The 20,531-nt window shown below is 50.0% G+C and overlaps 2 protein-coding genes and 1 non-coding gene across 4 annotated transcripts; all 3 read right to left on the reverse strand.

The window, feature by feature from the left end:
- Positions 1 to 208: 208 nt before the first annotated feature.
- On the reverse strand, positions 209 to 281 carry Trnar-ccg. Its single transcript has one exon. It is a non-coding gene; the product is annotated as a tRNA-Arg (tRNA).
- Positions 282 to 990: 709 nt separating this feature from the next.
- On the reverse strand, positions 991 to 6,523 carry LOC100773249 (putative caspase-16). Its single transcript, XM_035447830.1, has 7 exons — positions 5,216 to 6,523; positions 3,797 to 5,127; positions 3,504 to 3,671; positions 3,014 to 3,236; positions 2,637 to 2,753; positions 2,230 to 2,298; positions 991 to 1,778 (listed from the first exon to the last, which is right to left on the reverse strand). Exons 3-7 carry the CDS (start codon positions 3,543 to 3,545, stop codon positions 1,666 to 1,668), a joined length of 564 nt encoding a protein of 187 aa, XP_035303721.1. The 5' UTR covers positions 3,546 to 3,671; positions 3,797 to 5,127; positions 5,216 to 6,523; the 3' UTR covers positions 991 to 1,665.
- Positions 6,524 to 6,620: 97 nt separating this feature from the next.
- Znf213 (zinc finger protein 213) lies at positions 6,621 to 13,852 on the reverse strand. Of its 2 annotated transcripts, none has more exons than XM_027424853.2 (6): positions 13,584 to 13,852; positions 10,968 to 11,479; positions 9,838 to 9,955; positions 9,571 to 9,641; positions 9,323 to 9,488; positions 6,621 to 8,106 (listed from the first exon to the last, which is right to left on the reverse strand). In XM_027424853.2, exons 2-6 carry the CDS (start codon positions 11,367 to 11,369, stop codon positions 7,442 to 7,444), a joined length of 1,422 nt encoding a protein of 473 aa, XP_027280654.1. In that variant the 5' UTR covers positions 11,370 to 11,479; positions 13,584 to 13,852; the 3' UTR covers positions 6,621 to 7,441. The 2 variants fall into 2 exon arrangements, with proteins under 2 accessions (XP_027280654.1, XP_027280653.1); XM_027424852.2 differs by having other exon boundaries at positions 13,356 to 13,852.
- Positions 13,853 to 20,531: the final 6,679 nt, after the last annotated feature.

Genomic DNA, 20,531 nt, shown 5'->3' on the forward strand with positions numbered 1-20,531 from the left:
TCCCGCAAAGAATTCAGTCTGCCATCTTTCTTAGGCTCTAAATCGCGCTGGTCGTAGTCTGGTTTGAGATAGCTTCACTTAACGATTTCAAGCTAGCTTTGCTCTCCTGTCGTCCGAGATACCAGTCCTGGGAGCGGTAGTGCGAAAAGAAAACCTGAGAAAGGAAAATTTTTAAGCAGGGGTTTTATAAAAAGCTAAACACTTGCAGCGACCACGAAGGGACTCGAACCCCCAATCTTCTGATCCGGAATCAGACGCCTTATCCATTAGGCCACGCGGCCCTACGCTGTCACGGCTTTTCATTCTTTCCATAAGGCTTTCTTAAGAGACTACTGCGCATGCTTAAACTGAGAAAAGGTCCCACCCCTTCAGTTAATCTGTTTAGTGAGAGCTGCTTGGGAGTTTCAACCAATTTGAATCAGTATGAGCCCTCCGGGGCAGTACGCTAACGGAATCCTCTGAATCCGAGAGGCTCGCCTTTCGGATCACCTCCTCCACTTGCTGGCTCTCAACTCAGGATCAGGAACAGTCCATGCGCTTGCGCCATCACATCACTGGTGTATCTGTAATGGCTCCCCTCCCCTGCATCTTGGTGCCCAGAGCCAGGTGGAGATTGAAGAACGCAGGCACCAGGGACCTGGCAGGGGAGAACTGTGGTCCCTGAGCCAGTCCTTCTCAGGACTTCTCTAGGCCTCTCCCAGCATATCCTCTTAGGTTGCGTAGTTCCAAACACGAGACTCAGACCCCAGTCCAACCTCTGGTCCCCAGGAGCACAGATGTTCCCCTATCTAGTGTCAGGTACTTTAACCGTTACCTCACTTATTTCAGAGAGAGCATGCATTTCCCGGAGCACAACGACTGTGAACAGATATTTATTGTACGCTATCTGAACTCCCATGCCCGAGATGCTGCATCGCTGACAGAGCGCTGAAGGGGGATAGAGAGTAAGCAGCAGGGCTGTCAATCCTGTAAACAGAGCCGGCGCCGGAGCGAGCTGCGGATCTCCAAGCAGGCCTTGCGCAGCTCATCACTGTCTGGTCCCAGCACATCCAGCTCACATACCCTCCTGTTGACCTGAGGGGCTGACACTCAGCTAGGACCTGAGGGGCTCAGTCTGGCACACCCACTACGGTCCTTCCTTGTTTCCTGGCGATTACTTTGTGGAAAGAGGATGCTTTCTGAATCCATATTACTGTGTATCCCAGGCTGGTCTCAAACTCGGAGATCCTGCCGCAACCTTATAGCTATAGGCATGCCCCACAACACCAGGCTCTTGTCTGTTGTTCTGAAAACCTAAAATTTCAAGTGCTACTTAATCATCTTTGAGCCTCACACTGCACAGAGGTTTAACATGGATTCCTTGCTCTTACCTAAAAAAGTCCCCAACCCAGTGGGAAAGACTCCTCACTCTGTGGTAAAGACTCCCCACCCCACATATATTGCTGCTGAGACGTTTTGATCAGGGTACTATGATCATTTCATATTGTGAGGGCCAAAAATCCCCCCTAATAATAAGGGTAGAGAGAGAGACAGAGAGAGAGAGAGAGAGAGAGAGAGAGAGAGAGAGAGAGAGAGAGACTGAGACTTCTCTTTTCCCTGGGGTGAGAGGTAATGGGAACACTATCACCAATGCAGCCTTTCTTTCTCTGTCCCTGTCCCAACCCCTCACACCTCAGTCAGCAGCTCAATGAGATCTCCTCCAGGGTTGGCTCTGATGACCTCCACCAGTGTCTGAACAAAGTCTGAGCCCTTTTCTTCGTCCCGATAGGCCACACAGCCTAGATCAGAGGATGGGGCCATAGAGTCAATCAGCCTTGGGCTGCTGCCCTCTGCATCCCAAACCCCAGAGACCTATTGTGGGTGGGAGGAGTGAGAAGGGAAAGCAGAGGGTATTCTGGGTATCCGGCTTGGGACCAGAGCAGCATCAGGCACTTCTTACATCATCGAGAAGTTGCTGATATTTATAGAATATTTGGGTAGAATCAATGTAGAAAAAACATTTGCTGTGGACCTGCTAGGTATCAAACATTGGTCAGGGTCCTGAGGCAAGCCGACTTGCCCTGTCTTTGAAGGGACACAAGGGTTTGGCATAGTGAGCACTTGACAAAAGCTTGCCATTGTTATTATGACTATAAAGAATAAACTGCAGCTGGGCTGGTACACCTATTCTTGCTGATACTAAAGTCACACCAGGACTCAGGGCAGGAAGCTAGGCCCACAGTAACTTACCCTCAGCAGCTGCATAGACAGTAAGGATGTCTGCTTGGCCAGAGCTCCCTGGAGTGGAGGGAGGGATGCCTGCAAAAGAGTCAACTCTCTTTACCAGCACCCTACGACTCCACCTGCCTCAGGTCTTGTCTCTGGTTCAAGGGCAGCATAGGGCAGTGGAAAATTCAGGGCAGGAAGACAGATGGAAAACCACAAGCATTCAGACTGTATGAACTCAAAGAAGCTGACTTCAAACTGCTCGGCTCCGTTAGGTCCCTGGCAGCTTAAGGAGACACTCCCTCCCTGAGTCTTGGCAAAGAAGGGGCAGAGGTGGCAGCAGAACCCAAGAGGACAGTCCTGGAAGTACGCCATGAGTGATCCCCACCACCAGTGTGCAAGCCCAGGCCCTAGAAGGCAGGCAGACCCACCTGGGGCATCCACATGGACCTGGAGAACATCTGCCTGGGTGGGGATGGCTGGGGGTGCTCGCAGCCAGCGCTTGTACCACGGGAGAGCTCTTGACCCCACACCAGGGTCTCTGTTCCCTGGAGAAGCAGCGGGGCAGATACTTGTACTCAGTGGTACCTCAGGATATCTCTGGGTAATCCAGACTCCGTATAAATAGTGGGCAGGCTTACAGAGCTGGCAATATTCATACAGGCTCAAGTTTGTGGGGAGGATGGAGAGGGGCAGGGAAAGGCCAGTGTGTGGGCTTCCTGGGGGAGGTGGGTGGGAAATGTGGGAGGCCAATGGCTGGCAGAGGAAAGCCAGGATGGGCGGTTGGGCTGGAGGCAGGGTCCCTTACCCCCGCGGCAGGCCTGGAGCAGGAAGACCTTGGGGCGGCCACGCAGTGCCTGGCAGCAGCTCAGCTCCTGCACCAGCATCTCGGACTGTACTTCTCGCCCATCAGCCCCCAGTAGCTGCCCCTGTGGCCCTCCGTGAGCCATCAGGGCCACCAGGGCACAGCTCACAGGACCCTTGTGAGTGTCCAGCCTTTCCCGGAACTGAACCAGCTCCTCCCAGAATGCCTGGAGTGGCGAGGACAAGGTCAAGATCTGAACCAGCCCCTGGCTGACTTCCATGGGGCTGGGGGCACTTCCTCAGTCTCTACCTTGGAGAGCAGGCTTCCCACATCAGGGAAGTGACTGCCACATGCATGTAGGAAGAAGTCAAAGGCAAGACATAGACGTACTTCCTGCCTGTGACGTGGGAGAAACCCAGGAAGGAAAACTCCAGGGCCCTAGGGGAGGTGTGCCCTTACTTCCAAGCACCTCCAGTTTTGGGTTTGCTCTGACCTGAGCTGTAGGGTCTGTCCTCAGGGTGACCTTGAAGCCCATGGCCTGGCACAGCTCCCCCAATGCTGCCACATCTTGCTGTGTCCCAAGCCGGTCTTGAATCACAGCCAGTAGGAGGGCAGCCCTGGTCCCAGACAGGTCATACTGTGTATTTGGTCCAGGGGCTAACTGTACAGAGGGTTAGGGACACACAGTGGGCTGAGGGGACTCCCAGTTCCTCCTCTCCTCATCTGTATCTCTCCACCCAACCTGCAACTGCCCATACATGACTGGTCTCCCTTCCTGCCCCTCACCTCTGACCTCCAGGGCTCCACATCTCTCAAACACAGGGTCCCCCGCAAGGAGGTCCTAAAGAATGGGCAGTAGGTATCCCCAGCAGACTCTTCAGCTACTCTGCAAAAGAACTAGGAGGGCATTGCCCAAAGACACCTCAGAGAGCTGCACTGTTGGCGGTGGGGGCACAACCCAAGCAGAGGGTCAGGATCTTGGCTCCAGGGGAAACTTAGCCAGCTCAGGGCTACTCGGGCTTTGGAGGTCACATGGCAGGGAGAAATGGGGGAACACAGAGGTCAGGATGGACTTAAGCAGGACCTAGGCTCTAACCCATACTCAAGTTCATTATCTCATCCTAGGGATAATACACACAGAGGCAGGACCGACCCTTCCTGGAGGAGCACAGGTCTGTGGAGGAGGACTCCTAAGGTGGCATACCTGGAGAGGTACTAGGCTGAGAGAGCCATGGAGCAGAGCTGGGGCTCTCAGTTCTCACTTCTACGCTTCTTGGTCACCCACCCAGACACCACTGAACTACCTGATAAGATGTTCAGACCTCAGGACCAAACCTGAGCCTATCTCAGCCACAAGGGCCTCTCAAAAGAACAAGGCAGCAGTCACTGCCTGCGTGACTATCAAAGGGTGTGGCTCAAGTTTCATTGTAGACACCAGGAGCACAAGGAAAGGAACTACGGATGACAGTGAGACTAGCCAGGCCACAGGGAGGGCACATAACATTCAGGGGATACTTTGGGCAAAGGCATGAGATGTAAAGGAAGTTTGGAGTCTGAGTGGTCTCGTGTAGGTATGAAGGCATGTCCTGCAGCCCACATTCATGTGGAGCTGACAAAGGTTTTCAGAACAGATACAACGGAGTGTTAATAAATTTAACTGTAACTGACTCTGGGGAGCCAGAGACATAGGCCCGCCTTCCCTTCCTCTGGGTCCCCCCACCTCTGTCAGCAGCTGCAGCAGTGACCAGTGAGGATGTTGGCTGCAGATTTTCCCCAGACCCGTGAGGAAAGCTTCAGGCTCCCAGGCAGCTGGTGGAGAAGCACCACAGGCTGTAGGCAGGACAGAAGGTCCCAGCTCTCTTGTTCACCCTCCACCTTCACTTTTCCCTCCCAGAACCAGGGTCACTGCCTAGCCACTCACCCTTGAGGTCACTAGAGAGCAACAGGAAGATTTTGGGGCAACCCTGCAGGGCCCCACAGCGACTCAGCTCCTGAACCAGCAGCTGTGGACGCCTTAACTGCCCACTGGGGGCCATCAAGACCACAAGGGCACACCCCACAACACCCCTGTGGACATCCAGCTGCTCCAGGAACAAACGCAGCTCCTCAAGGAAGCTCTAGGAGAAAGAGGCAAAGTGCTGGTGAGGCCCCAGCTAAAAGGGAGTGCTGTGGCTAAGGGTTGAAAGTCTCAGCGTGAAAGCTCACCTGGACTGGGACCTTCCTCTTCTCAGAGTTTTCAAAGCCCAGAGCCTGGGACACACCATCCAGGGCAGCAACTGCAGCTGCAGACACCCCGGAGCTGCTGAGTATCAAGGCTACCCTTGAACCCTGCACACTGTATTTTCCCTGGGGAAGGAAAACCAGAGCTGTGCTGGGTTGGAGTCCAGCTGGCTGCTGGGAATGGGCTGGGCCAAGCAGAGCATCTCACTACCTTTCTCCCCAAGCTGTCCCAAGCATCCGCCAACTGGGCAGCCGCCTGTAGGGTCCCAGACACCAGGAAGGCCATGAGGACCAGGTGGGGCTTCCTCCAAGCCCAGAACTTACTCCCTGGCTCTGGTTCCCAGTACACTGGGGCCTGATCCTTGCCCTCTTCTACACACGTTGCCTCCTATTAACTGCTATGATCCCATCTGGACTCTGCCCTTCTTTGGTAACCCTGGGCTCCACTCCCTCAGCCCAGCTCTCTTCTCTAGTTCTGGCTGATAACTTCATGGCTGGCATTCTTGTGTTCCCACCATAAGCTTGAGTTCAATTCTATTCTTAGCCCTTGGCCCATGCTCCTATCTGATTGTGTTACACCTAAACGTCTCCGTTAGGAGGGAGCTGCCAGTTCTAAAGCCCTGACACAATTCCCAGCATCCTTTTTCACCCTGTCCTCCATGTGGCTGTGCACAAAGCCCAAGCATACAACAGTGTAGAGTTTACAGAGGCAGGAATAACTAGCTGACTGGAACCTGCTTGGTCAACAGTTTGACCTTGGTTGCTTCATGTGGGGAATGGGGATGGCTGAGACCACAAAGCAGATGTGCTAAACTGGGGGCTGGCAGAGGAAGGAACCTGGAGACAACAACTGGCACACATGAATCAGTTAATAAGGGACAAGAACTTCTGTCTCTATCTATCCCCAGGTGCAGCACCTTAAGGCTGATACAATGAACTAAGAGGATCAGCAACAGTCAGAGAAGGAGTGACTGGCCCTGATCAGGCCAGTTCCGTGTAGGCCCCAGCTTGTTCTAGGATGTTGAGGGCTGGCTGGGAATAACAGCTGAACTCCTTATGGCTGGTTAACCACTGGCAGCTGCAAGCTCATACAGGACCAGTCTGAGCTCTTGATCCCACAGAGCAGCAGCCGGTCAGTCCCACTTTAGTTCCTGATCATTTCACTACCACAGTGGAGGAGGACCTGACACAGACTCCAAGTCGTGTTTAGCTCCTGCTCTTCCAAACCAGGTCTTCCCCGGCTGAAACAGGGGAGTCACAGGGCTGCAAGGACAGGATATGGCTCCCCCTGGTGACTGCATACACCATCAGTTGGTAACCATCAGTGTTACCAAACCAAAACTTCATGCTCCTAACTCGGAAAAGCCAGCTAAGAAATGACAGCCTCAAGGAAAATTTCCATGTTTATTCAAACTCTTCTGAAGCCCACCAGGCTGAGCCCTTTAGGAGGGCCCATGGTCTGTCCTTGTTAATGTCAATCTGCACACAACGCAGATTAAAAACATGGAATACAATGCTCGAGGAGTCAGCTACAAAGTGCTGATGGAGTGCTAAGTGCTAAGTACACCTCTGGAGGGGTGGGTGTTCTCCAGGGTCAGCCTGCTGCTACAGCTACCACCTCCACAAACCTCCAGACCTGCTGGCAAGTATGTCTGGGGCTCACAGCAGGACAGCTAGGCAGCTTCCTGGGGTCAGGGAGTTCGAGTGGTCACAGGTTGGAAGTGGGGGACAGGGATGGGGGGGGTAAGGGGAGGTGAAGACCAGGAAGCTGCTGTGACCAAACCCAGGGCCTAAATTGTCATTGGTGTGGGCCCATGATCCTTCCTAAAAGCCCAGAGGTCCCCTGAGGATGGAGGCCAGTCCCTACTGGAAGGCACAAGTAGACAGAAACAGAGAGCCTCTGGCCAAGCAAGGCTGGAGGGTCCTGGGGAGAAACCCTAGGTCCTGTCTGAGGCCTCACACCACCTGATACTCAGCTGGAAACTGCGAAGCTCCAGGAAACAAGTGTAAGAGAAACCCAGGTCAGGAAGGGAAGAGACCGGTGGCAGGATCCTGGCAGCAGGCAGGCCAGTTCAGAGTACTTGGGTGCCTTCGATAGGCTGGCAGTGGTCACAGGCAAGAGGAGAATTCTCCAAGAGGAACAAAGAAGGGAGTCTGTGAGACTCACAGGGAGTAGCCAACTCCCTGGGCTGCTCAGGCCCCACTGGTGACTCACCCCACGGGTTGGGCCATCTTGGCATGCAGGCTCTGGTGTGCGATGAGGTGTGCACGCTGCTTGAAGCTCTTGTCACACTCGCCACAGCCAAAAGGCCGCTCGCCCGTGTGCACACGACGGTGGTCCAGCAGGTAGGAGCGCAATGAGAAACTCTTGCCACAGTCGCTACAGCCAAAGGGCTTCTCGCCCGTGTGGATGCGCTGGTGGTCAGCCAGGTAGGCGCTGCGGCTGAAGCTCTTGCCACACTCAGCACAGGAGAAGGGCTTCTCGCCTGTGTGCACACCCTGGTGACGCACCAGGTCAGAAGAGCTGCGGAAGCTCTTGTCACATTCAGGACACTTGTGTGGCTTCTCACCAGTGTGCGTTCGCTGGTGCCGGGCTAGGTCTGAGCCCCAGCGGAAGCGCTTCCCACATTGCCCGCAGCTGTGCGGTTTCTCAGTCACTAAATCCCGAAACTGGCGCCTGCGAGTGGGCGGTCGGCCCCGACGCGTCACCACCAGCGCGCCCAGAGCTGTCCTCGGTGGGGTCTCACTCTCCCAGACCTCGGTCTCAGCCTCCTCGGGATTCCAGGACACAGTCACTTCACAGTCAGTCTGTCCCGACAATGCTGTCATGGCCTCGTCTGGGGGAGCTCTCTCGCTCTGGCTTTTGGATCCCAAACCTGCAAGGAGGGGAGAAGCCTCTTTAGTCCCCCTTGATTCTGGGACAGGAAGGGATTTGAAGAAACTCAGCGAAATCTTCAGGCTGCTGTAGCTCAGACAGATCAAGCTTCAGTCTTCTCACCTACAAAATGACCAGATAGGCTAGCAAGATGGCTAAGTAGATAAAGTCACCTGCTGCCAAGCCTAACCACCATGCCTGAGCTTGTCCCTCCAGAACCTACAAGGTGGAAGGAAAAAAAACAATTCCAGACAGCCATCCTCTGACCTCCACACATGCCCCTCTCTGTACTGCACACAAAATAAAAACATTACAATGAATTTTTATTTTACAAGTCCTTTTTTATGAGAAAATGATAAAAGGCCAACAAACAAGCAGATCTGAGGCAACCTCAGGGAGCCCAGCTGAGGTGACGCTTCTGTAGAGTCACCTGATATTATAAAGACCCTCTGCCTGTTCCCCACCCGTGGCCAGTGCCACTCTCCACAGCTAAAGCCAGTGGCTCATTCCCTGTCTGTAAACTGAAGGCACCAGCTGGGCGGTGGTAGCGCAGCCTTTAATCTCAGCACTGCTGAGGCAGAGGCAGGTGGATCTCTGTGAGTTTGAGGTCACCCTGGACTACAGAGCGACTTCTAGGACAGCCAAAGCTACACAGAGAAACCCTGTCTCAAAAAAACAAAACAAACAAAAAACTGAAGGCACCAGCATGTGTACCTACTGTGGCTCCTCATTCCTTAAACTCCAGCTCTGCAGACACAGCACACGCCAGCCTTAGACAGGGAGGAGTCCCAAGCCAACTCACAGTGCTGCCAATTAAGCAAGATGAGACCAGGGAATGCTGAGAAAGACCTTGACTTGGTGTGGCCTCAAATACTGGGGTGCAGCTAGGGCTCTTGCTTGCTTTGTGTTTTGTTTTTAGTTTGTCTGTGGCTGACAAGATCCATCAACCTCACTGAATCTCAGAATGTTATCTGGGGACAAACACTCCTATGTAGCAGACTGATGTCTGACTGAGAAAATGCCCTTACAAGCCCTCCACAGAGCTGGCACACAGAGAACACTGGTCAATTGGTCACATGACCTACAGAAACACAGACACCTGAACATCATAGGAGGCTGTTGAGACTCAGAAAAAGCTAGCTTTAGAACCCAGTTAGGGAAGGGTGGGAAGAAAAACTAGGATTACAGCAGAAAGAGGGCTCCATAGACCTGCTTACCGAGAGCAGCATTCCGGGAGTTCTCTCTCTTTATGTCCCAGAAGAGATCCCTCTGAGCAGGGTCCAGGGAGCCCCATTCTTCTCGGGAAAAATAGAAAGGGATGTCTCCTAATGCCACAGGTTTTTGGACTGAGGAGATATGACCCAGCTCAGGTCTCCCAGACAGCTGTGAGTGAGGACAGGAGAGATCAAATTGTATATTCAAGAGCACCGAGCCCTCTGCGAGAACAAAGGGACTGCTAACTCACATGAACTGCAGAGGAAAAGTAGACATCCATCATTTCTCCTGTCCGTCCCTCTTTAAGAACAGGAAGCTGTGCTGCAGAAAAAGAACAGAGCTTCATACAGGCCAAGGTCAAGGACTGAGACTGATGGCTTCATCTAAACTTGCACACGTACATACACCAAATGCATGAACACACGTGCTCATATGGCTGGGCTTCCCTGTGCCTGTTACCCTCAGGGCAATTCTAGAGAAGAAACCTAGGCCCTGCTGACTGGAAAGTCTTACTCACCCTGGTGGTGTTGCTCTTGGGATGCAGGTAGCTGCTTCTGTACCCTTGCCTTCTGGGGAGGCCCTGTGGCTGGGAGTCCCTGGACTGCTGCTTTAGGCTCCACTTCAGAGGGTTCATCCTGTGCAGTAACCATAACATGCCCATCAGCACAGAGAGCAGACTAGAGATAGGGGCAGGCGAAGGAGGTACGAGTCACACCCATTAGGAAACTGAGGGTTGGGTGGGGTAAGAGAGTAAAAGGAGGCCCAGAAAAGACCAGAGGAGAGAAGAATTCGACACCAGGCAGTGTTTTATACTCAAGGATACTTCATGATCAAGAAGCAAGAGCCAGCTAGGTGATGGTGGTGCATGCCTTTAAACCCAGCACTTAGGAGGCAAAAGCAGGAGGATCTCATTGAATTATTAGAGGCCAGCCTGTTCTACAAAGCAAGTTCCAGGACAGACAGGGCTACACAGAGAAACTCTGCCTCAAAAAAAGAAAAAACAAACAAAACAAAAAACCAGCAAGAACCAGTCCCTAAAAGGCTAGAATTATAGCTACTTAGCAAAGGAGAGAAAGTGGGGGGCAGGTCCTCCAGCCAAGGGCAGAACCCCACTTCCTAGCTGCTCATTAGCACATCCCCAGAAGCTCCCAGTGTCAAGGACTCAATACAGCAGAGTACCCTTAGATGGCTCCATCTCCTCATACCCCTCTAATGAATACCATTGTATTAGACTGACTACAGCAGTCAGTAGACTGACTAGAGCAAAGCACAAATAGTTGTGTAGCTTAAAACCTTTCTGGACTCACTGGCGAGGCAGAGACAGTGGGATCTCTGAGTTCAAGGCCAGCCTAGTCTACAGGGTGAGTTTCAGGACAGCCAGCTATGCAGAGCAATACTGTCTCAAAAACAAAAACACAACAAAATAAAAACTAAACCTTTCTGGACCACAACTACTTTAAATCCAATGACGTCATGAAAAATAAACTACATTTGCTTAAGACTCCTCCTTCAGAAAAGCATCGAGTGTTACACTGGGATTGTGTGTGCTTCCCTGGACAAGGTTGTTTCCCCGCCATCTGCAGAGACTTGTCTCAACGAAGATGGCCTCTATTCTTCAGGCTCCTAGACATGGAAAGGTCCCCTCACCTGTGGCCAGGCTTTCAATGACTGATTCTGTATGTCCTCCACCAAAGCAACAGCTTCCTCGCCACTCCCAAGGTGCTGTCTCTGCACCTGGGCTTGGATCTCCCTGGGTAGCACAGCCAGGAACTGCTCCAGCACCAGCAGCTCCAGGATCTGCTCCTTGCTATGCAGCTCAGGCCGCAGCCAGCGGCAGCACAGCTCCCAGAGCTGGCTGAAGGCTTCGTGTGGCCCACCCACATCCCTGTAGCAGAACTGACGGAAGCGCTGGCGGCAGGTTTCTTCTGAATCCTTGCTGTCCACTGGCTGGGCAGGTTCCTGCTCCCAAGAGCAGTCTTCTACCTTCACAATCAGAAGTCCATCTTCCTCCCCAGGAGCATGGTCTTGGAGCTCCGGGAAGGATGCCATTCCCCTGGCCTAAGGCTCAGGGCTAATCAGCTTTAGCTTAGAGCTCCAGAGCTGAGTCTCCGGGAGAGGTTCTCTGTGACAGCTGGGCTGGCATCAGGACACATACGCCTCTGAAAAGAGCAAAAGGATAGTATTTGAGAAGAGTGGAATACACCAGACTGGAGCTAAGTCTAGGAACTTTGGCACCTGCATCCTTTTGTACCTCTAAAGCCTCTTTAGACTTTAATGGTGTGCTCTATACAGACCCACAATTCTTTATCACTATATCTGAAACCCCAAATCTGGGTTTTTCAAGGCCCATTTGACAGCAAAACCTAATCTCACTCATTTGGAAGCACTGCTGCACCTGTTGATATGAACATATTTTTATCTTCATTTATAGTAACTGCCCACGATTCATAGCAGAATTTAAACATGTTTATGCAGTCTGTAAAGCCCCCATGAACCAGCTGTGGATATAGCTCAGTTATTACAGTGATTGCCTAGCATAAACAATCCCCAGCACTGAACAGGATGGGATGGTACATATCTGTAATCCCAGCACTCGGGTCATCTTCAGCTACATGCAAAGACCACAGTGAGCCTAGGGTACATGAGACCAGTGTGTGTGTGTGTGTGTGTGTGTGTGAGAGAGAGAGAGAGAGAGAGAGAGAGAGAGAGAGAGAGAGAGAGAGAGAGAGAGAGAGAGATCATTGAGGCTGAAGAGAGACCTCCAAGGTTAAGAGCATTTGTTGCTCTTACAGAAGGCCCAGGTTCAGATCCCAGCACCTACATGGTGGCTCACAACTATCTGTAACTCTAATTCTAGACAACCCAACCCCTTTTTCTGACTTCCTCAGCTAACTGTTCCGCAGATGGTGCACACACATCTATGCAGGTAAAACACTCATACACATAAAATAATTAAATCTAACAAAAAAAATTTCAGTCACTGAGCTTTTTTCCTTTTTTGGTGGTGGTGGTCAGGGTTTTCAAGACTGGTTCTCTGTGTAGCACTGACTGTCCTGGAACTCACTCTGTAGACCAGGATGGCCTTGAACTCACAGAGATCCACCTGCTTCTGTTTCCTGAGTCCTGGAATTAAAGGCATATGTTACCATCACCCAGCATCACTGAGCTATTCTTAAGGTATGTTTTTCAGCATATATACTTCAATTATAAAATTTCACTGGGTATAGTGGTACATGCAAGATGACATACATCTGAAATCCCAGAACTGTAAGGACCAAAGCAGGAGTGCCCAAAGTTAGAGACCAGTATGGGCTACAGAGCAAAACTGTCTCAAAAATTTTATAATTATCGTGTTTAATTATGAATGTGGTCTCAAGTCCCCCTACTGATAGATAGGCCATACTGTTATTTTTCTCAAATTTGAAAATTTATAAATTTATGGGGATGGTGAGATGGCTTAGTGGTTAAGAGGATGTGTTTCTCTTGCAAAGGATTCAATTTCCAGCATCCACTTAGGGGCTCACAGCCATTTGTAATTCCAATCCCAGAGTATCTGCTGCCCCACTGGCCTTCTCAAACACTGCATGCATATGGTACACTTGGATACATGAAGGCAAACACTCAATACACATAAAATAAAGTCTTTTTCTAAAAAAAGTTTACAAATTCCAGAAACATCTTACTCCAGATAAAGGGTGGTATCAGAGGCCTCATGGAAGCCACTCTGCCATTTATTCACAACCTATATGTGAATATATGGCATGTATTTGTATTTTATGTTGCTACTGCTTCACAATATTCTCCTAAGTGTGATTTGAATTTCTGCCCTTTTTTGTTTCAACAGTCTAACTGGTATGAACATCATAATTTTAAAAACGGAAGGGGAATGTTAGCAACACATGTTTCTTTTGGTCACTAACAATCTGATATATGACGGTGCCGTATTTTTTCCTGTGCTTTTACTGAAAATTGTTATCTTCAGAATCGACAAGTGCTTTATGTGTGCTTTACATAAATGAGATCATATGAGCATACCACTTTGGATTTTGCGTTTTTCACCTAGCAACGTTTCTTCTCGAGTGGACCTATAAGCTTCCGCGGCATGGGGGTGCTCCAGTTCCCCAACCGACCCGAACGATGCATTCGGGAGATTTCCAATTCTTTTCCACTACCACACACACTTTATTTACTCTTCTCTTCTCGAGCCTTCTGCCTCATCCTCCAGTGACCGACGAGGTGTCCTCAGAGAGGGCCCGGACTCACCAGGGTCGCTGGACAGGACGTGGGAAAGGGGATGGTCCCCAGCAGCCTGGCGAGAGCGGCGGGCTCAGCTGTGCTGCCCGGGGACCCGGAGAGCAAGGAGCCGCCGGCGGCCGCGCTGCCCAGAGGAGCGTGTCCCCTCCGGCCTGCGCCTGGGACGCCAAATCCGCAGGAGCCCGAATGCGCGGAACGCCGGTCCCGCCCCCAGGACACAACGCCCAGAGCCGCACCGGCGCTTGCTAAGAGCTTCACCACCACCTCCTGGTGCCGGAAGTTCGCGCGGGGATCGCTGGGAAGCCAGCTGGCGCATGCGCGGCGACAGGAGTTTAGAAATTTGCTCTCCAGAACGCTGTCTGTCACAGATGTCTAGCCAGTGAACAGGGAGAATCCCCACAGCTGGTCAGTCTGAGAAACCCAGGAGCTAGACGTTTGGGAGAAGTCTCATTTTTGCCTTCTAGGTCGCACTTAGCCTAAATCAGGTCCGGGGAGATCTCGGGGCTTCCTGGAAAATGCAATCTAATTAGAGTAGAGCCTCCATCCCTGGCAGCGTCCCCTTCCCACCTACCAGCATATATATCTACTGAGCTGAGGAGCAGAAGTCCTGATGCCTAGGGACACTGAGCAGGAGGCCCACCTCTGCCTGGACTGGTATTAGGCATTGTTGCAATTAAACTATTAAAGCCACTATTGACGTTAATGGTGAGTTAGCTTCATCTTGTAAACGTCCTTGATGTTTATTTTTCTATAAATAGACAAAGACCGGAATGGGGCAGTTTGACTATGTATGACAATCGTTCGACTCTCCCTTGTTGCCCCTGGTGCCTTGAGCAAAAGGACTGATAGTCAGACATCCAGCTGGAGTGACCTCAGGTCAGCACCAGCTATTTGGAACACTCACTCAGTAGACACCTTGAGAAAGAAAAAAAAAAAAAAAAAAAAAAAACTATGCAGAGGTTAAAGCTGATTGTCCCTGCTCCTGAGGGCGGAGCTTCAGCCAGGGCTGTCTGAGACAGTCAGTTCTTGCTGTCACAAGCCTCTGAATTCTAGATAACCCTGAAGCCATGTCTACCGAGGCTACAAAATGAGCACTTCTCTCTTCTGTTATTGATTGCATAAAGGTAAGGCTGTGATTGTCCAAACACCCGGCATATAAGCAGGCCTGTTGGATACACACAGCAGGCTGGGAGATACTGTGTTGCCTCTCCTGGTGTTGCTGTATTAGTCCCAGTGAAACTCTTGAGTGGTCTTGCTTACTTGGAGTATTGAAGGCTGAGCTGGTGACACAGTGACAAGAAATATAACAGTGTACAAAAAAGCATTAAGAGCCAGGTGATGATGGCACACAACCTTTAATCCCAACACTCAGGAGATAGAGCCAGGTGGTAATGGCACACCTTTAATCCCAGCACTCAGGAGGCAGAGGCAGGTGGATCTCTGAGTTTGAGGCCAGCCTGGTCTACAGAGTGAATTCCAGGACAGCCAGGGATACACAAAGAAACCCCGTCTCGAAAAAATGAAACAAAACAAAAATTAAGTGTTTTTGCATTGGTGTGTTGCTATTACTATCTCCGAAATACTTTTTCAACTTGGAAAATCTAAACTATCCCCATTAAACACTGTCTTAGGATTTCTATTGCTGTGATGAAACACTGTGACCAAAAACAACATTGGGAGGAAAGAATTTATTTCACTTTAGAATTCTCAGGTCCCGTTACATTGCTGAAGGAAGCCAGGGCAGGAACTAAAACAGGGCAGGAACCTGGAGGCAGGAACTGATGCAGAGGCCATGGAGAAATGTTGTTTACTGACTTGCTCATCATGCTTCTTGCTCTGTCTGCTTTCTTAGAGCACCCAGGACTACTAGCCCAGATACTACCCACAGTGAGCTGTACCCTTCCATATCAAGCATCAATCCAAACAATGCATCATAGGCTTGCCCACAGGCCAATCTGGTGGGGGGGTTGCATTTTCTCAATTGAGGTCCACTCTTCCAAAATAACTCAAGCTGTGTCAAGTAGACATAAAAACTAGCTACAGTTAAATACTGACCTCCTGGGTTCCAGGAATCTTAACCAGTCAGCCAAGTGGGGCCAGAGCAAGGTGCCCCTGGGAGCCTGGTGGACCCTGAACCTAACACTACAGGAATCCCAGTGGGTGATTCCTCTGCTGAACCCCCAAAGCCTTAGAGGTGCATCTCAGTCCTATTCAGCCCACGGCAGGGGTTGTCTTGAGTTCCAGAGCCCTGTTGTTGGCTCTTCTTGGTGCTCCACAGTGCTGGCCTCTCCCTGGTGGTCACTGAAGCAGCCACCAGAGGGACTGAGGCCCTGTCCTCAGGGAAGGCCATGGCCTTACATGATTCACTCTCATGTAAACCTGGGTGGCCTTGAACTCACAGAGATCCATCTGCCTCTGTCTTCTGAGCACTGGGATTAAAGGTGTGTGACGCCACTACCCAGCTTCTATAGCTAACTAATGTGACTGGCTTTTTTGCATTCTGATCCCATGCAAACTTTATTAAATCATAATCACCACAAAGGAGCAAAAAAGTGCAATGGGTCCCCTGATGCTGGAGTTGTACATCGTTGTAAGCTGCCCAGCATGGGTGCTGGGAACCACTGGAAACACTCCTAACTGATTAGCTAATTCTCCAGCCCCAGTTGCTTGGTTTTGGGATGTTTGAAACAGGGTCTGGTGCAGCCCAGTATGGCCTAACTTTACTATGTAACAAAATGTCTTAGTGACTTTTCTGTGACAAAACACCATGACTAAGGCAACTTATAGAAGAGAGTGTTTCATTTGCAGGCTCACAATTCCAGAGGCTTAGAGTCTATGACCATCATGACAGGGAGCATAGCAGCAGGCAGGCAGGTTTGGTGCTGGGAGGGGGGCAGTGGCTGAGAGCTTATATCCTGGTTCACCAGTAGGAGGCAGAGAGAGAGAGAGAGAGAGAGAGAGAGAGAGAGAGAGAGAGAGAGAGAGAGAGAGCTAACTGGGAATGCTGTGAGCCTTTGAAACTTCAAAGATCCTCTGAAGTATTCTTAACCAGTGAGCCATTTCTCCAGCCCTAGCTGGAGCCTCAAAACTAGTTTTTTTTTTGGGGGGGGGATTGTTGTTGTTTGTTTTGCTTTGTTCATTTTGCATTTATTTGGGGAGTGTGCATAGAGGTCAGAGAACAACAGTTTCAGGAGTCAGTTCTTTTCCTCTGCTATGTGGGTCCTGGGGGTAGAATTCAGGTCCTTAGGCTTGAAAGCAAATGCCTTTACCTGCTAAACTACCTCACCAGCCCACCTTCTGAAATGCTTTCTTTGAATTGATAATTGGTGTTCAAACTTCCAAATGTAGAATGCTTACAGTGAAAACTTCTCTTTTAGTCTCCCCTCACCTGCATCTCCTTTCTAGAAACAAACAGTACCATCCAACGAAGAGATATTTTACACTCAACAAAAACTATGTAAGTGGATCCTTTTTACTCTGTCCGATACTTTGTAGATTTTGGCTTTTTTTTTTTAAAATTACCATTAGTGTGTGTGTGTGTGTGTGTGTGTGTGTGTGATATAAATATGTGATTGCATAAGTACCTGTGTCCCTACCCCCAAAAAAGTCAAATAGGGTAAAAACTGAAGATTCCCCTTGTCCTCAGAAGGACAGACAACTCTGGATGGGAACAGCCCCAAGTGGTGGTTTGGGGAAGCTGCTGTGAAGTCCTTGATTCATCCATGTGCCCCAAGCCTGATCACAATGACGCTTGAGAATCATGTAACTTGTTTGACTTGAAGTCTAGCCACCTTCCTCAGAGGGTTTCAGGGTCCTGGGTCTTTGTCATTCCCTGTCATTTGTGCAGAGCCTAAAACCTCTGATTCTCCATACATAGTGAGTTTACAATTGCTTCCTGTAATTGGAACTGTCCCAATATCAGCTTGAAATAAGACACAGGTATCCAGGTCTCCACATCCTCTGACTGAGGTTCCCCTCACCTCCTACACCCACTCTCCACCCCACTGTCACCAGCAAATGGCCCACAGTTTAAGCTCAGTTTCAAACAATAGAAACTGGGTTAAGAAAAGAGAATATTTGTTTATTACACAAAGCAGATACCCAAATAAGCAATGCAGTCTCATAACTGGAGCCTCTCGAGCTGCCTGAGACACACACACACACACACACACACACACACACACACACACACACCTACAAGACTGGAGCCAGCTGCCATCTCAGCCTCTGCCATGAAACTTGCCAGACTCTCACTCTGGCTGTTCTGGCCTTCTGTTGCAACTTTGATGAATGCCTAGGGTCCCTTCCCCAAAGACAGGCTAATGTACTAATTTGCTGATTCTCAGAAACATGAGTCTAATGTCCAGGCCCACTTGGGGATCTTTGGAAGAGCATCAAGAGCCCAGAAAGTATTGCACGTTCTAAATCTTCTAAATCTTAGAATTCGAGGGGGAAGGAAAGCTTAGGGAAGGAAGGGGTGATCCTATGTCATTGAGCCTGTCTCTCCAACAACAGATGCCCAGCAGAAAAAGGCAATCTTTTAAACCCCAGCCGCCTGGGACAAGCCCAAGATGCTAAGAAACCTTAGTGTGGCCTCTGGGTCCAGGGTCCTTGCACAACTCTGGTAGTCAGAATCTAGGAGGTCAGAGACTCACATTCTCAGACCCATCAGAAGAATTCAAAACTCCTCCAGATAGGTTCAGCTACTCAACATCTCTAACTAGTCTGTCCAGCAGACCTTTGGTACCTACCTCCTATCTTGTCCAAATATTCCTGGGTTCTAGCTCAATCCTCTGGGCTGTACTGCAGCCAGAAGCCTAATGATCAGACCTAGTTCTTCCCTGTCCCCAGCTGAGGGGAGTTATGAATCGGCTCCCAAGCAAGATTATTGCTCTGCGATGCAGTGTCACAGTGCACCCACATCAGGGAGTTGAGTTACATGCAAACCCTTCTACTGCTCACTTCCACTCCATCCTTCAAAGTGGTCACTCATAAAAGTCCAAACTCAGAACAAAGCCCTATCTCCCACCCTCCTGCCAGATGCCAGCTCTGCTGGGTCCACACCTTTCATCTCAGTCTTTAAGAGCCAATCCCACCTCAGGACTTTTTGTAGCGGCCACACAAAATATAGGCTATTCAAAAAGTATTGTTGATTCTGTTTTCTATCAATCTAAAGCAAAAAAAAAAAATGCAAAGAATAGAACTCTCCCTAATGGCAGTGAGCACACACGCTCTGCCCCTGAGTGAGACCACACTGTTCACAGCAACTGAAGAAAAGGCGGGTGTGGGAGAGTACGCCGAAGGGCAGCAGGAGGTGCTGAAATAAAGCAACCACTGAGAGGTGGGGTGGGCCGTCCCTCCAACTCCAAGAAATCCCATTGGTGGGAGCCGGCCGGACCTGCTCCTCAAGCTTCGGCCACAAGATGGCATCGTCCACACTGTCCCGAAGCTCCGGGGCCAGCAGCCTAGTTTCAGGGTTAGGCAGATTGGCGAAGCAACTCTTCTAGAGGTCTTGTGTCATCTGACTTACCAGTTTTTGGAAGCCTTTTGAAAAATCAGAATTCTGAGGAGAAAACGGGCAGTCACACAACGTTGTGGTCTGGTTGTACACTGCCAGTGACTGGCTAGCCCTTTTGGAATTCAAAATGTTCCAGCTTCCAAAATACTCCAAAATTCAGCTTGACAGAATCTAGAACAAGAATCCAGAACAGAATCAGAATCTAGACATACATATCCCAGAGGCAGAGGACCCAAAGTCTGTGCAAACCACAAGCTGATAGTCTTTATTGATTGTTTACTCGTGAGCAGGCACAGGCACAATGTCTTTTTATGCCTCACACAGCCCAGAGTACATGCCCAGCCCCACACCACTGATGATGGACTCTCCAGCGTTAGAGCATCCAGGGCCAGTAAACTAAGAGATGGTGATGAGACAAGTCTGCTTGCCAAAAATGTGGATTTGTGGAGAAAAGTGTAAGTCACTACACGTTGTCCTTCATTGTCTGCCACAAAGAAGGGACTGGGTCTGTAAAACTTCTAGTGCAAGGTCCTGAGATAGCTTGCCAAGTGAAGACAACTGACAGCCTATGCTCTATCCTCAGGACCCACATGGTGCAAGGAGCAAAGTGACTCCCCTAAGTTATCCTCTGAACTACACAGAGAGACACAGAGAAAAATAAAAATTATAAAAACAAATTTGTGGGTAGGTCAGGGGCTTAGCAGTTCTGTAGGAAATTCCTTAACATAGGTGGCCCTGGTGCTGGCCTCTCCTGGGCTCCTTCACTTCCAAGGTCCCAAATTCCTCTGTTTCCAGATCATCTGTAGGTTCATAACTTTGCCTTTCATTGAGCATGCACAAAGTGAATATCATTTGAATGGATAAGGAAGGATACAGGGCCTTAAAAGTTGAGGTCAAGATTTTAATTACCTAGTCACTGGAAACATTCACCTCAAAGAAATACAATCCAGATGACTGGGGATAAAATGAAGTACGGTAATATCACAGTGTATAGCACAAATACTATAAACCCAGAAACACACATTGGGGTTCAAGCTGCAGATCAAAGAAGCAAAGCAGCAGACCACTAGCTCTTACTCTGCCTCAGGCTGAAAGGGCTGTCCTGTCCTCAATGGTTGGAAAAAAATCTCTGAGGCTAAATACTGAATGCCCTGCTCCTATCTTATATACCTCTCTAGATCTGGGATTAAAGGCCTGAGATCCCACGTGCTGAGATCTTTGTGTAAACTGTTTCTCTTTTAGACTGATTCACTGTCACGTAGACCAGGCTGGCCTTGAAATCACAGAGATCCATCTGCCTCTGTCTCATGAGTCCTGGGATTAAAGGTGTGTGCAACCACTGCCCAGCTTCTATATCTAACTAGTGTGGCTAGTGGAATCAAAGGTGTTTGTCACCATTGCCTGGCTCTATGGCTGTGGCTAGCTTTGCATTCTGATCT

Source organism: Cricetulus griseus, chromosome 7, assembly GCF_003668045.3.
Source record: "Cricetulus griseus strain 17A/GY chromosome 7, alternate assembly CriGri-PICRH-1.0, whole genome shotgun sequence".
In the NCBI taxonomy this organism is placed as follows: domain Eukaryota; kingdom Metazoa; phylum Chordata; class Mammalia; order Rodentia; family Cricetidae; genus Cricetulus; species Cricetulus griseus.